The 17,159-nt window shown below is 37.8% G+C and overlaps 1 protein-coding gene across 3 annotated transcripts in view; it reads right to left on the bottom strand.

Moving 5' to 3' along the window:
* Positions 1–15,833, bottom strand: part of KDM5A (lysine demethylase 5A) — a 97,502-nt gene extending 81,669 nt beyond the window's left edge. For all 3 annotated transcript variants that reach the window (XM_006933402.5, XM_045061230.1, XR_002743743.2), the window contains exons 1-4: positions 15,207–15,833; positions 12,637–12,714; positions 11,422–11,544; positions 736–906 (exon numbers count right to left, since the gene is read on the bottom strand). In XM_006933402.5, coding sequence (XP_006933464.2) covers positions 736–906; positions 11,422–11,544; positions 12,637–12,714; positions 15,207–15,371 — 537 coding nt within the window. In that variant the 5' untranslated portion in view covers positions 15,372–15,833. The remainder of the gene's footprint in view (positions 1–735; positions 907–11,421; positions 11,545–12,636; positions 12,715–15,206) is intronic.
* Positions 15,834–17,159: the final 1,326 nt, after the last annotated feature.

Genomic DNA, 17,159 nt, shown 5'->3' with positions numbered 1-17,159 from the left:
AATAGCCATAAACTGGAAACAATCTAACTGTCCACCAACTGGTAGATGGATAAACAAATATGGTATATCCATACAATGGAATATTGTCAGCCATAAAAAAGAATGAAGTACTAATACAGGCTAAAACATAGATGAACCTTCAACATTAGGCTAAGTGAAAGAAGCCAGACACAAAATTATATTGTATGATTCCATCTTTATGAAATTTCTACAAAGGCAAAAAACTACAGAGCCAGAAAGCAGATCAGCTGTTATATGGGTGTGAGGGTAGGAATACGAATCAACTACAATTAAACACAAAGGAACTTTCTGGGCTGATGGAAATATTCTAAAACTAAATTGTGGTGATTACTGCATAAATATGTAATTTATTAAATTTATTCAGTATCTACAATGACTGAATTCTATGGTATGCAAATTATACCTCAATAAAGCTGTTAAAATAAATACATGAAACCAAGAGGAATTTTTCAAAAAGCTTAAGTCATGAGGATTTATTTTAAATAAATAAGAAAATAGCCTTCATTCCCATTAGCCTTTATCTTGTAAACCACCAAAAACAGCCACAATTTTTAAACTACACCTTGCTATCCCAAATTTTGGTACCAGGAGAAACTTAACTTCCTATACTTAGTAAACTGCTAACTTGTTATGGTGAACACAGTCTAACATTCAAATTTGGCCCACTGGATTTATCCACTCCTAAAAAAAAAAAAAAAAAATGATGCATCTCACCATAAGGCTGACACCAGATTGGAAAAGCTCATATGGGTAGAGAATTCTTTCATAGTGTGACTTCAAAAGAGACCCAGTTCCTTTTCCTGGCAGATATCCCAAGCGACTACCCACTTTAGACCATTTCTTCTCCTTGGTGACCATTTCAAAACCTCCTTTGCTGGCAACAATCTGAAAACGAAGTAAACATTATTTAAGAAAAAAACACAGATTCATGTATTCTGACTCTATATCTGCTAAATACAAAAATTATTCTGAGCTTACATTTCTAATTTCCTTTCCACAAATACCCATAAAATTGTAACTTGTCAACACTTAAAGTATGAAATAAAGACAATGATTTTTTGAAGTTTTAATGTTGTGTCTATTTTCCATGAACTAGGCACTCAAAAACATTTAATGATTTACACTTTGTACGCTACATACCTTGAGAAAACTAAACAGGTTTATGTACTCAATATCCACAAGGAACTCAATATAAAATATGAATTAAAAACAGACCAAAAATGAACGTAAGAATAAATGTTAAGTTAAAGGGTGCCTGGGTGGCTCAGTTGGTTAAGTGTCTGACTTCGGCTCACGTCATGATCTCACGGTTCATGGGTTCGAGCCCCACCTCAGGCTCTGGGCTGACAGTTCAGAGCTTGGAGCCTGATTCGGTTGTGTGTGTCTCTCTCTCTTTGCCCCTCCCCTGCTTGCGCTCTGTCTCTCCCTCTCTCTCTCCTCTCTAAAAAATAAACATTAAAAACAAAATTTTTTTAAAGAAAAATTAAGGGGCGCCTGGGTGGTTCAGTCAGTTAGGCCACTGACTTTGGCTCAGGTCATGATCTCGCACTCCGTGAGTTCAAGCCCCACATCGGGCTCTGTGCTGACAGCCTGCTTCGGATTCTGTGTCTCCTTCTCTCTCTTCCCCTCTGCCTCTTATGCTCTCTCTCTGTCTCTCTCAAAAGTAAATAAATATTAAAAAAAAAAAAAAAAAGAATAAATTAAGTTAGGGGTGCCTGGGTGGCTCAGACAGTTGAGCATCTGACTTTGGCTCAGGTCATGATCTTGCGGTCTGTGAGTTTGAGCCCCGCGTCGGGCTCTGTGTTGACAGCTTGGAGCCTGGAGCCTGCTGCAGATTCTGTGTCTCCCTCTCTCTCTGCCTCTCCCCTGCTCATACTCTGTGTCTCTCAAAAATAAATAAATGTTAAGGAAAAAAAGGATAAATTAAGTTATAAATTAAGTTATATAGGACACAAAATGAACATAAATCGTGAATTAGAAAATGTACTAAATACCTTACAGAATTTAACAAAAATGTCACGCAAACAGGGGCACCTGAATGGCTTAGTCAGTTGAGCATCCAACTCTTGATTTTGGCTCAGATCATGATCTCAAGGTCATGAGATCAAGCCCCACGTGGGACATGGAGCCTGTTTGGGATTCTCCTTCTCCCTCTGTCCCTCCTACCCCAAAAGAGAGGAAAGAAAGAAAGAGGAAACAAAAGAAAAATGTCAAGCAAACAATGGATTCAGAGGATATTTTGGAAAAGGCTATACTTTTTCAAAAGGAGAAGTTTTACATGGAAGTTTATGAAGGAATGATGGAGAAAAATCAGATTACAGTAGCAGACTTACTAAAGAACATACCATAGAATGTATTAATGTAGGAAAAGATGAGATAAACTGGCCAATGTGGCTGAATGCTCCCATCAAATGAGGCACCAAATAGGGGCACTGGGGTGGCTCAGTCAGTTGAGCATCCAACTTCAGCTCAGGTCATGATCTTGTGGCTCGTGAGTTGGAGCCCCACATCAGGCTCGCTGCTGTCAGCACAGAGCCCACTTCAGACCGTTGTCCAACCTCTCTCTCTGTGCCCCTCCCCTCTTCACACTCTCTCTCTCAAAAATGAATAAACATTTTTTCAAAAAGACACTATATAGAATACACATGTATCAAGGTTCCCTGTCTTCCAGAAGTTGATACTGTATGTCTCAGACAGTCTTCAGTTGACTAACAACAGAATAAAAAGGACTGTGACATAATCATTTAACTCAAAAAAAAAATTTTCCTCTTTGAGTATATACTACTGTATTTCTCTGTATCAAAATAAAAGTTAAGAGAGGGGTGCCTGGCTGGCTCAGTCGGTGGAGCAGGAGACTCTTGATCTCAGGGCCATGAGTTTGAGCCCCACATTGACCACAGAGCTTACTTTAAAAAAAAAAAAAAAAAAAAAAGTTAAGAAACAAGTTAAACATAGAATTACCATATGATCCAACAATTGCACCCAAAAGAACTGAAAACAGGGATTTAAACAGATACCTGCAAACCAATGTTCACAGCAACATTATTCACAATAGTCAAAAGGTGGAAACAATCCAAAGGTCCATCAGAAGGTGAATAAACCAAATGTGATATACATACAATGGAATATTATTCAGTCTTAAAAAGGAGTAAAATTAACACACATGACATGATGAACCCTGAAAACATTATGCTAAGTAAAATAAGCCAAACACAAAAAAATGAATATTTTATGATTCCACTTATATGAAACACCTAGAATAAGCAAATTTATAGAGAGGGGAAGTAGAATAGAGGTCTGAAGGAAGAGTGGAAGTTCTGGAAACGAAGAACAGTGATGGTTGTATATTGTGAATGTACTTAATGCCACTGTACACTTAAAAAATGGTAACTTTTATGTTACACAGATTTTACCACAACTTTTTGTAAAAGGCTAAGAACATGGACTCTGGAGCCAGATTTCCAAAGTTCAAATCCCAGCTCTACTACTTAATAATTGTATGACCTTGGGCAACTTATATAATGTGTCTTGGAGTATTCACTATTATTAAAATATTAATAATTTAACAGCACCCACACTTTATTATGAGGCAGTTGTGAAGACAAACTAAATAAAACATGAAAAGCCAGGACAAAATAAGCACTGTATCAATGTGAGCAGTATTATAATATCTACGTGTGTGGGCAGGAAGTATGCGTGCTATAAATAAGCAAATGTTTTCAGCGCTTGTGCTCTACAACGCTATTATAGACAAAGATGAACTTATACCAAAGCAAAATTTCCCTCTACAGAAGTATGTGAAAGCTTGGTAGAAAACACATAAGTTCACATGCACAAGAGCTGAACACATCTCTAATTCTTTAGCTGTTTTTATCACACCCTCAGAGAAGCCCCCTCTGAGGCTAACCAGGGGAAAATTATAAAGAGAAGAAAGTTTATTTTTCCAATTTTGTAGTGTAGAGGAAGACACAATGAAGGTGTTTTAGAGGGCTGTCTGGAAGTAAGCAGATGAAGTAGAATGCCTTTCATTCATATTTTCCAGTGCTTCTATACTGTCAGCTACTGTTCTAGGTGCTTGAGACACATCTGTGAATAAAACAAAGATCTTTACCTTCGTGGTGCTTACATTTTAGGGTGAAAAACAGGCAATACACATAATATGTAAATTTGAAAGTAATAAATCCTGTGGAAGAAATTTTAAAAACCAGTTAAAAGGCCTCACATGTAGCAGAGTGAAGGTTAACTGAAGTATTAAGCAGTCACAAAAAACTTCATTATAAAGGTGAAATGTGAGGAAAGACTCCTTCAAGGTGAGGCAGTTACCCAAACAGATACACAGGGAATAGTAAGAGGAAGGGCCCCGTGTTAGAATCATGCCTCAAGTGTTTGAGGAGCAATAAGGAAGCCACTGTGGCTGAAGCAAGTGGGGAGAAGTTAGAAAGGAAACAGCAGCTCTCTTAGTAATCTTTATTATACAATTATCACCATTACATTACACAATACTCTATATTCAAAGCACTTCAAGCTCAATTTCCATTAGTAATGATACATCTTCATGGATCCAGTCATGCTTTCCCACCCAGTTTTAAGATGATTACCGGCATGCAGCTGTGAAAATAACAGCCAGCACAGTCAGAGTATAGCCAAGAAATAAGATGAAACTATCTCACAAAGAAATCAAAACTATGACTTTGGCATCATGCGTACAACACTCTAACAATCTAACAAGGCCCGATACTATCAAAACACACAAAACTTTACACTTGGTTTTCTTCAGCTGACAGATTCAAGAATTATCATGTATAATTTCAAAATATAAACCATTTACTCCAAACATTTTGCCATGAAATATATCACACCACTATCACTAGAAAAATATCACTTATGAGCCATGCCCTACAAAAGATGCCATGCACTTAAACTGAACAAAGTGGAGACAAGCCCTTAATCAAAATTTAACCAGAGTCATGTTAATCAAGGCCAAAATTTCAGTCCAGTGTAAAACTAAGTCTGGTTAGCAAGAGAATTTTAACAGACATGAAGTAGTAGTGTTCTACTTAAAAGCTCTCTCTCAAGCATCCATTAAAAAGACAGTAAAGGAACAAAAAGGCAAAGGACCAAGAAAAAAGCAGATGTAGAAGTGAAAACCTAGCAGGCAGAACCAAAAACCAACCAAGTACCTTCAACAGAAGAAAGTCAAGGAGAAGCTTTCCAATACAGAACCTGGAAAGGCTTAAGAAATGGAAGCAGCAGTACCTTTAAAATCAGAGATGGCAGTAAAACAGAGAACAGGACTGGCTGAAAACCTGTATAAAAGCAATTAGACCTCCCCCAGTCAGCACAGCCGGGCAACTACTGCTCTCTAACCCTAGCAGAAAACTAGAGATTTACTTTCAGAGAGTTTGAAAAGAAGGGACTCTACCCTAAGAGAAATATGTAAGCCAAGTATAGGATCAGTCTAATAGTCTAATAATCTAGCATCAGGTTATTAGTCTCACATCCAACTAATAAAAGTTCAAAAAGAGAGAAAAGTGGAAGAAATTATCAAATACAAAAAACACAAGAAAAGTTACAAAAACTCAAAGACACGAGTTCAGATTAGAAAAGTTATCAAGCGCAATAAAAAATATTAAATGAGGAGGGGCACCTGGGTGGCTCAGTTAGTTGAGTGTCGGACTCTTGATTTCGGCTCAGGTCATGATCTCACTGTCTGTGGGTTCAAGCCCTGAGGGGAGGGAGCTCCACACTGACAGTGCAGGGCCTGCTTACGACTCCCCCACCCCCCGCCGCGCCCCCCAACACTGGCGCACACTTTCTCTCCCTCAAAGTAAATAAACTTAAAAAAACTAAAATTAAAAAAACAGGTATTAAATGAGAAAGTGGACATTCTCTCTTCAGAAGAGGTTTCCTGGAGGAGGGTTTCAGAAAGGCTATGAAGAAGGCAATAGTGTAGGTATAAATGAAGGAAGACAATATGGCACATTACATGGAGTTAAAAATCAGCTCTGAGATGGAGTGCTACCAAAGTGTTGCTTTTGCTTGGCAATGTCTCCTCCACAGTTATGCCACTGAGAAAGACAGCAAAAGGATGAAAGTTTTAGAATCATTGACTGGAATGATTCACAAATTCCCTTATGATGATCCTACTTACAATAAACTTAATAAAGACTTAGACAAAAATAAAAGGTAAATGTAAACAGCTTTGTTCATTATTGAATGTTTAGTGGGACTTTACAATTAGTGTGAAAGGTTCTGGACTTTCACTGTTAAGAATGATAGATGAACAAAGACCAAAAATCAAGGAATGGATGTCCATCTGTTAAGTGTTTAAAAAGGTGGTTAAAAGCAAAACTTTAAAGGAAACAAACACGTATGTATATAATGAAGATAAACACATACTAATGCATATACCACTGTGAAATCTCAAGGCACTGGGAATAAAGATTACATTCTATGTCTTCAAGAAAAAGAAAGCCACATAGGAAGGAACAAGAACTAATACAGCATCATTCTTCTCAAAAGCAACACTGGAAGCTGAAAGATCATGGAATAAAGTTTCAAAACGCTAAAGGAAAACAATTTACAATCTAGACTTTTAAACCCCACCAAACTACTACTAAAGCGTAAGAGTAGACCATTTTTAGACAGGCAAAAAATTTACATTCCATTTACCTTCTTGTTCATGAAACTAACAGAAGAAATGCTTCATCAAAATAGGAGTGAACCAAGTAATAGGAAGATTTGAAACAAGGAGAGAGGCAAAGGGAATTCCCAGAATGATAACAGTGAAAGGAAGTTCCAAGCTGACAGCTAACCTTAAAAAACAAGCAGTCTGAATTGAAGCAGAAAATAGAACTCCAGAGGACTGGCTCCAAGAACAAAGTGAAACTGATAGATTACCTGACAGGTGAAGCATACAGAGAGATTTAAACTGCTGCTGGAAAATCTGAAAACAAATTTTTGATGGTTACAAAGAAATATTACAAAATGAAAACAAGGAGGATTATTAACCCCAAGGAAAATAAAAATTGGTATAAGGAAACAATCATGGCACACTATAAGGCTCAGGTACAAATAATATTTGTATTTACAGTTAGAGTAAAAATGTTTGATTAATAAAAAACTGATCTAACTACACTAGAATGGAAGAGGGGAATTATGTAAGGATTTAGGTTTCCTACACCCTTTCTCCATCTTTAATGGTAGAAATACAGTGTATAATATTTAAAACTGCAAAATGAACTAGCATGAGTATATTACTTGAAATACAAAAATCAAAATCAGAAATGGCTAGGGGTGGCTCAGTCAGTTAAGCGTTCGACTTCAGCTCAGATCATAATCTCGTGGTCTGTGAGTTCAAGCCCCACATCGGGCTCTGTGCTGACAGCTCAGAGCCTGGATCCTGCTTCGGATTCTGTGTCTCCCTCTTTCTTTGCCCCTCTCCACTCACACTGTCTCTCAAAAATGAATAAACGTTAAAAAAATAAATATAAAAATAAATGGCTAAAAGAATTGAACACGATTAGCTCTGAGGAGTGGGAATGGGAGTGGAGAGGTGGAGAAGGAAGAATGTTGGTTTTCATTTTAAGCCTTATATTTTAAAAAGTATTACATTGACAAAAAAATTTTAAGGGCTAGAATGAATGTTCCTTGCTGCACTGATTATAAACAGTAATTGTTAATGTCAAACTCCTTTAAATTATAGACATTCCAAGCAATACTTTTTATAATAAAAAATAGCCAGGAAGACAAATGATTTAATCAACACAGGAAACCATCAAATTGACAATTTAATGAGTGAGACTGAAAATTTGCTTCCCATTAAAAAGTAGTGGGAATTAAAGTGTTTCAAAATCATGTCTGTAATAACACAAATTCCAGAGATGCTCACCAGCTGTCAGCCAATTATAATCTTTTCTCTTTTTAAGTAAAGGGCATACCCAACAACCTAAACGTATCAGAACTCTCATATATATAAACTCTCACATATTTTCTGAAGTTTTCACCCTGAGCTCCTTGCTACAAAGTAAAATGTCATGGTAATGAAATATTCACCCAATGACAGAGGTCAGAAGAGTGATTACCTCTGGGGAGAAGTACTGACCACAAGGGAGACGAAGGAGCCTGCTAGAGCCTGTAAATGTTCTACATCCTGATCTGGGTGGTGGTTACATGAGTGTATACATATATAAAGATTGATCCAAAAAAAAAGAAAAAAAGATTGATCCAACTGTCCATTTAAGATTTGTGCATTGCACTCTAAGTTTCCCCCAACGTAAAGAAAAAAAGTTCATGTAGTGAGAAGCAGCAAGCTCACCATTTAGGTGACATTTAGGAAACAAAGTATTATACCGGAAACAAAGTATTATACCGTGCAAACAAAACAACTACAAATCAAAACTTAGATCTACCTCTTAGTTTTACATCTTAGGTTTATAAGCACTCCCAAAGATTAGGGGAAACAGATGTCCATGGGTACTTAAAAGATGAGACTCCAATAAACAAGGACAATCAACTTAACCTTTCCAACAGGACAATCAAACTTAACCTTTCATCACAATACATTTTCAACATACTCTCTTAAGTATTTAAATGAGATATATTTTACTAGTAGTTTTCCTCTTTGCACAAAAAGAAACTGGGTTTCTCAAGATGGAGTTAAACTGGCAAGATGACAAATACAATACAGAACTGTGAACAACTAGGTATTCAGGTTACCTCTAAAGACCCTTTTTACTTTTGAAATGCTACAATTCAGTAAAACCAAGAATGCAATCTAATTTACCATCAGAGTAATGTTAATTTTTTTTCTTATTTGAGCAAGAGCACACTTGCATGCACAAGCGGCAGGGGGGGGGGCGGGGGAGGAGGGAGAAAGAGAGAGGGAGAAAGGAAAGGAAGGAGACAGGAGAGAGAGAGACAGGAGAGAGAGACAGAGAGAGAGACAGAGAGAGACAGCGAGAATCCCAAGGAGGCTCCTTGCTGTCAGCATGGGAGCCCAATGCAGAGCTCAAACCCACGAACCATGAGATCATGACCTGAGCTGAAATCAAGAGTCAGACACTTAACCAACTGAGACACCCAAGTATCCTCCAAGTGTTTTTTTTTTTATCTACTTTTTTTTTAATGTTTATTTATTTTAGGTATTTACCTTTTAATTGGAAAATTACTGAAACAGGAACAACTTCAATTTGATACATTATCTGCTTATATAAAATACTTATTCTAGCAAATTCCATAAAACCAAGGTACATGGAGTTTTAGCCAAAAATTATCACAACCCTATTGTTATTAATGATTAATTTTTGAAAATTTCTTTAAACTATCTAAAGGGGCGCCTGGGTGGCTTGGTCGGTTAAGCGTCCGACTTCAGCTCAGGTCATGATCTCACGGCACGGTCCGTGAGTTCGAGCCCCGCGTCAGGCTCTGTGCTGACAGCTCAGAGCCTGGAGCCTGCTTCAGATTCTGTGTCTCCCTCTCTCTCTGCCCCTCCCGTGTTCATGCTCTGTCTCTGTCTCAAAAATAAATAAACGTTAAAAAAAAAAATTAAAAAAAAATAAACTATCTAAATTGAACCAAACATATTCAGAACTTTAAACAGCATCACATAGCAAAACTTAATAATTAAGCTTTCACTGAATAAAAATGTAAAAAAGAAAAAAATTCTTAAAATTTTTTAATAAAGACTTTTGTTTATTTTCGAGAGAGAGTGAGAGAGACAGAGCAGGAGCAGGAGAGGTAGAGAGAAAGGAAGACACAGAATCCAAAGCAAGTTCCAGGCTCCGAGCTGTCAGCACAGAGCCTGACACGGGGCTTGAACTCACAAACCATGAGATCATGACCTGAGCCGAAGTCAGATGCTTAACTGACTGAGCCACCCAGGCGCACCCTTAAAACTAAATTTTTATCCTAATGGTTCCCTACAAGACACAAACTCATCCCTCATATTCACATATACTTTGCTCTTTGGTATCATCAATTTTCACACAACTATACTAGATAATTCTCAGGATGGTGTTCAATTATTGATATCAGTACTAAACTTTATCAGATGAAAGAAGCCTATAACCATATTTTAGCATAAGACTACACATCCCAGAATTTTTAGAGCATTCTAACCTGACACTAAATTTAAAATGCATTACGCGGTGCTTGGGTGGCTCAGTTGGTTGAATGTCCAACTCCTGATTTAGGCTCAGGTAGTGATCCTGAGGTCCTGGGATCAAGACCTGTGTCAGGCTCTGCAATAAGAGTGGAACCCACTTAAGATTCTCTTTCTCTCACTCTCCCCTTCTCCCTCTCCCTCCGCCCCTCCCTCAAGTGTGTGCATGGGCGCTCTCTCTCTCTCTCTCTCTCTCTCAAAAAATCATAAATTTGTTGCCTTAAAAAAAATGTGTTACAAAAAATATTTTTTTTTTTTGATGTTTATTTATTGTGAGAGAAAAGAGTGAGCATAAGCAGGGGAAGAACACAGAGAGAAAGAATCCCAAGCAGGCTCCATGCTGCTGTCAGTGCAGAGCCTGACCCAGGGCTGCATCTCATGAACCTTGAGATCGTGACCTGAGCTGAAATCAAGAGTCAGACACTTAACTGACTGAGCCACCCAGATGCCCACAAAAAATAATTTAAGTATGTTTGTCTCATTTTTCCTTGATAGTGAAATCTCCAAAATTAACTCTGTAACTTGAATAACTTTTTATTTCAACACAGTACATCAAAGACATGAAAGACCACTCAAAAATAGATGTTTTGCAAAATTCCTCAGATAATCAAGCTGTCTTTACTCACAAGTCAGAACAATCATACATTTTATTAAATTAACAAAACAGGTTTTCAAGGTAATTCAAATGCTCTTGCAGGTCAGTTAGTTCTTTTCACATTAGGAAATATAATGTTACAAAATTAACATAAGTTTAGGTAAAAATCAGTCTAAACTCTTCACTCTTCAGTTTTCAAGCTCTTATTCATTCGGATAATGCTGGCTTCAGTTAACACTACTTATAGGTATTAATACAACTGATATGTACCACACTCAAGAATGGTGAGCAAATGAATCTAACAAATTTTCAATTCAGAAGTAGAATAAAAATGGCAAGCTCAACATAAGACATCGTACCCTCAACACAAGATACTATTAATAGATTGGCATCATTTCTTTTGTATAATGTTTATCAGAGTCTACTAGTATGAATCATTAAATATGTTAAATCTCATAACAAATTATGAAATAATTTTAAAGGTAACTTCAGAATCTGTCATTTACATTTATTCATGCTTGCATTTCATTGTCAAACAAATCCCACATAGGAAACAATGTTTTCCATAAAGTTTATTGGAAATTTCTAATTTCACAGATTCACTAGGCTCTGCTCCAATTTCTAAACCAAGTACAAGCCTCACCTTGCTCAAAGCATACAGATCCAGGATTTTTCTCTCCACCACTGGAATCTTCAAGGTAGATCCTTGGAGCTCCCAAAATTTTGCTAACTGATCCAAGAAGTCCAGTCTCACTCTGGTCATTGCCTAAGATTATTAAAAAACAGAAACCAGAAATAAGAATTAAGTTATGGTTGAAAATAAATGAGCTTTACTTAACAGAGGTACTCATCTCTCTAAAGAAATTCGTATCGCTTAGTCCAACCCTGTAGAATAAGACAATAATAAAGAGAGAAAATACTACTAATAAACTTTATTCACTAAGGCAAAAAAGTCACTCTAATTATGAGAAATGCTCTCATATTTTATCAACCAAAGAAATTTCTTTCTAAGAGTTGGCTTAACTAAGCTAAGCAGAAAATGTAGTAAATCGGATTATTCTAAGCATTCTATCATTTCATCTGTATAAACTATATATACCTCAGGTACACTAAATTTCTACCCCACTGATATTAAGATCCTTCATCAAGTATCTAATTACAAGAAACTTAAAGGGAAAAAAAGGATTAAAATCTCAGAAAATAAATGTTTCAGAAACATCAAGGGGAAAAAAAACACCTTACTATGACATATTAAACCTCAGCTAAGAATTCTCTTTTGTACTCTGAAACAGTTTTCTACCACACCGAAGTATCTTCTGATAATCCAGCAGACAGGAAAAACAATAATATTTAAATAGACTTCAATTTAGAAAACATAAAAGAGACAAATAATATTTAAAGGGAAATCTTAATAAATCAGATTAAGAGTCCTGGAAAAGTTCTGTTAAAGCCAAATATAACCTTTGAAAACCTTTGATAAAATTTTAAAACCTACTTTCCAAAGACCTCAAGAAACAGAATCTTCCAACATTAACATAAAATTTTCATAGAATAGTAAGTGCCAAAGGAAACAGAACTTGAGAATTCCAGGTCTCTGCAGGTAAGTACTGGATATTTCCACTATGAAAAACACAGTTTCCTGTAATAATAAAAAAAAAAAATAGCTTCCCATAATCCCATTTAAGTGGAAAAACTATAACAACTACTTTTTATGATGTGTTTTTATCAGAAACTTCCTTCCATTCAATCTCAATTAACATTAATTCTGAGCCCTGGTACATAAGCTTCTCAAAGTTCTCTACTGGAGCCCTGACATAAACAATGAATCAGGAGGCAGAAATGGTGACACAACACCCACCTCAAGTTCATTCAGGCGCTGGACTCTGGGAGTGAAACGAAAGCTTTTTACTTCACATGCGAATGGAGGTTGCCAATCCTAAAGAGAAAGATTTTTTTTTTTAAACATACTGATATATAAAGAAAGAATCTATTATTTATTCCCTTAATTTAAAGGATGAGTAGCCACAAATCATGATGACAGCAGGTCAACTTTAAGTCTTTTTCACTGTAGAAACAGAAAGAGTAACATTCTTTAGGTGATATAATTTTAATATTACTTACCTCCAATCACTTATCTATCATATTCTGATTTTAAAATTACTTTATCTATAAACCCTCCTCAAATTTCAACAATCCCACTCTATAACCCAATATTATGCTTTCCCCAATTACTCAAGTGGAATGCAGTGAGCTCACGTATCACAACACAGTGTCTAATAAACATCTAAATTTACCAAATTAAAAAGAAAACAGAATTTGAAAGAAACTAAAAAGGGTAAAAGATTAAAAAATCATTTTTAAAGTACTTATATAATTGGATATCTTTTTTTTATTCATGTGTAATGTGACACAGCACTTTACAGTCTATGTTATGTTACATAAATGTTTTGTTCAAAGCCTGGTTTCTCCGCACCCAAATATTAAAAAAAAAAAAAAAAAGTAAGCAAATCCACAGAACAAGCACAATTCCTGATTGGAGTTGTGGTGTAACTGAAATGAGATAGCACAATTTGAGCAGGGTTGTAGAAAAAATACTTTGATTTGGCCTAAATAAGAGTAAATCTACTTAAAAATATGAGAAGTAGTCAAGTATTTTTTTCTTACCTTGGAAACTAAAGAAATCCACCAATATAGAAATTAAATTCTGCTTGCAAACAAGATTTTATTTTTAGTAATAATACGACATACAAAGAGATGATATATTATTTCTTTTTTTTTTAGTAATAAAAAACATGTATTTTTTTTTTTTTACCTAAAGGAACCCTGAATACAATTTCTAATTCATAAATGGCAACAAAGTAGATGAAAATATGGTTGTTTGAGAAAAATTTCAGTGCTTAAAGTTTTGCTAGTATTAGGTAATTTTGACAGGTAAACAGTTAAATGAAGTTTTTGGAGGATGGTAATGCCCATCATTGATCATAGCAATAGCTTTTAATCCTTTGCTTGTGATTGATAGTCTATAAACCTTAATCAAATTCATTAAGCATAAACAGGTTTAGTAGCATGTCTGGGTTTCAGAATCAGACTGATCTAGGTTCAAAATCTATTTTGCCACACGCCCAAGATCATATATTTAATAAGTTATGTAACTTATTCAGACCTGTCTCACCTATAAAACAAGACGTTATTTACCTCCTAGGGCTTCAAAGAATATTAAGTGAAATAATCTGTAGGTTTATTATCTAAATCCCTCCTCCTCCTCCTCCCCCCCCCCCCCCATCTTAAACTCTTTATTCTCTATGGTGCACACACTACTGTGGTAGTCTGTGGTGAGAACACTTTTCAAATGCAACACGCATAAAAGTACTTCATCTTTTATTCTTATAACTAGTAGACCCAACATAAAGTGTCCCTTTAAGAAGCACCGAAGGCAACAGTTCAAATTTAAATGTGCATTAAGTTGCTAGAGGACTTGCTAGAAAAACACATTCTAGAACTTCCACATCCAGAAACTGATTCTAGTCTGGGAATGAGGCCTAGAGATGTGCATTTTAACAAGCATCTGGTTGAGCCTGGCGCAGGTGGACCAAGAACATCATTTGGAAAACGTTGGTCTTATGGGTAAAGAAAAAAAAGCTTTTGACCTTGAGCAAATCACTCAACCTCTTGGGGCACTAATTCCCCCCAAAGGGGAGTACCTGCTTTCCTTAAAGATTGAGAATTATAAAAAAAACTATAGGCAAACAGTTATTTGCAGTAACTGCAATTGATAAATCTTTGAACCTTGGTTCCTATGTCACAAGATCCAACGTTTTCTTCCACATCTATTACTGACCAATTCCTCTTAAACCTCAAAATTCTGTAATAAATGCTGCTCCTTCTCCTCCCCTGGGAAGACTTTTTCAGTGCGGCAACAGAGTCTAGGGCTCTTGTTTGGTAATATCATCCTAGGGGACAACTACATCTCAGATTACCGTTTAAGAAACCTTAGCCTTGAGATGAGGCCTCCAAATATTTAATAAGTTAAGCATTAATAGGACTTGGTTAAAGAAATAACCAATTCAAGGGCAATTTTTACTATAGCACCATAAGAAGAGAGTACAGTACATGAGGATAAGACATGCCATGTCATAAACTTCAAAAACCGTCCTGGCCAACGAAAGGCCTGAAGTCTTTTGTTACCCCTGCCTACAGTCAAACAAGAAAAGTACCAGTTCCCAAGTTCTAGGCGGAAAGGCCCCTGGGACACCACTCGCAGGCTCAGACCTTCCTACGTTAAGACTGCAAAAGAAACCAAGGCAAGAACATCTACAAACTTAGCTTCTAGCTGTTGAGAAATGAGGGACAGTAAGTATGAAAGGACAGAAGGACTGAAAAAGTAAAGCTAAAGCACTCTCCCTTCCCTTTCTCCTCGGACTCCGGTACCTTGGGCGGTCGGATTTTGCAGATGCCGGTTTTCTCCGCCAGAGGCCGGATGCGGCCGATAAAGCTGAGCGGGTCTGTGAACTCCTCCCAGCTGGGCTCAAAGACTGGGCACTCCGGTGGGGGCACGAACTCCGCCGCGTAGCCCCCCGGCCCCACGCCTGCCATGGCAATACCGGGGGGGGGGGTCCCCGTGGGGGAACAGGTGGAGAAAGGATCACTGAAGCCCACCGAACTCTCTCACGTCTCCTGACAGGGGCCGAAGCTCATCTTCTCGGGCAAGAACCGCTCAACACAGGAACCCCACAGTCGCTTCCTCTTCTCGTTTGTTATTGTTTCCTTCGGGGTTTTTCCTCTCTGGGTCAGGACTTTTCCGGAAGTTAATGTACTGTCAAATCCCTCCGCCACCACAGAAACAGAATCCCTCCGCAGCAACGCGACGCCTCGTCGTTTCGCCCTTCTTCTTCCTCCCTTTGCCGGCAATCCGGTGTGGCTCCTGGTCTGCGGAAGTTCCGCGCTGTCCGACGACTTTCAGCGGCACACCCCTGAGGTCGCAAGAGCTCACCTCAGGAAAGATACTGGCGGGGAGAAAGCAGTCAGGGCTCAGGAGGGGCGCACTCTTCCGGCGCGGAGGAATGTGTAATGCCCCAGAGGGCAGAGGTTCTGCTTCCGGTGAGGAGGGTTCTGTTCCCCTTTGTGTATAAATGACACGGAAACAAACTCGACCTGTTTTCCGCGAGCCCATCTGGCTGTCCTGGCATCGCGGCTTGTTTTAACGTACCTGTCTTTTCCCACATAATCAGCTTTTTCAGCATCTGGCTCTTTCTTTAGTATTTTGACTGTTAGTATCTCTTCCCAATAATCTCCCTTGGCCACTCCATAGCCGCCTCATCTCCGTGACAACAGGTTCGGATCGACTCTGTCCCCCAAATCCTGCCAGCCGGCCTTAGTCACCGTCTAGGAATTGCTTTTCGTGGAAGACACCGCTCTTGACCTTACTTTTCCAGCAATTGACAAACCCCAAGTCATCTCAACAGCAAGCACTTTACTACCACACGCTTCGTAAACTTTTCTCAATACGCTGTAAAGACTATGGCAAACCTCCTGATCCTGCTTGTCAAAAGTTTCTGTGCCAGTGTACATCTCCACTTACTCCAAATTGTGAAAAATAACGTAGAAAGAACTAAAGAAGAAACTGAAAAGGTAGTTCGAGTATTAAATATTTATTGTAAGGAAGACTTCCTTTCCAGGGCTTTTTTTCATACTCCCTGTGCAATCTCGGCTACCCCAGGACCTGAATTACCAACTGTGGTTGATAACTCCCAAAACTGTATTTTCAGACAAGGTTTTTCTCTTGATTTCGAAACCAATACATCTAGCTACCTGCGAGACAACCCCACGTCGTCAATTCAAGTACCTACTGTTTTTTCAGTGTTTCCTGTTTCCGTGAATGACTTCACCTACTCAGTTGCCTGAGCCAGAAATCTAGAGCTAATCCTTAACTCCTCCCTTACTATGTACTATTGGGTGTCAAGTCTGTCTAGAGATTCACCTAAAAATCTTAAACCCACCCATGTATCTTCATCCTCACGTATCACTATCTTAATTTAAGTTCTCTCTCACCTGAACTATGATAGCTCAGTTCTTACCCCTCTCTCAAATCCCATTCCATTCAGTTGTCAGATTGCTTTGTCTAAAATCCAGAATACACCTTGTCCCCTCATCTCCAAACTCGACGATTCCAAACTCCTTTCTTATTTGCCACCTTACTCCCAAGCTTTGTGGTGGCTTTAATGCACTGTGCCTTCTCTCATCTGAGCCTCCACAGATAATGTTTCCTCTGTCTGGAACACGTTTGTACTCTCCTGACCCCACCCCATGGTTTCATATATCTCCTTTCTGACCTACTCATCTTTCATATATCAGTTTAAATATGACTTCCTCTGGAAAGCTTTC

This window comes from Felis catus, chromosome B4 (assembly GCF_018350175.1).
Source record: "Felis catus isolate Fca126 chromosome B4, F.catus_Fca126_mat1.0, whole genome shotgun sequence".
Taxonomy (NCBI): domain Eukaryota; kingdom Metazoa; phylum Chordata; class Mammalia; order Carnivora; family Felidae; genus Felis; species Felis catus.
This window is presented reverse-complemented; position numbering and strand designations above follow the sequence as displayed.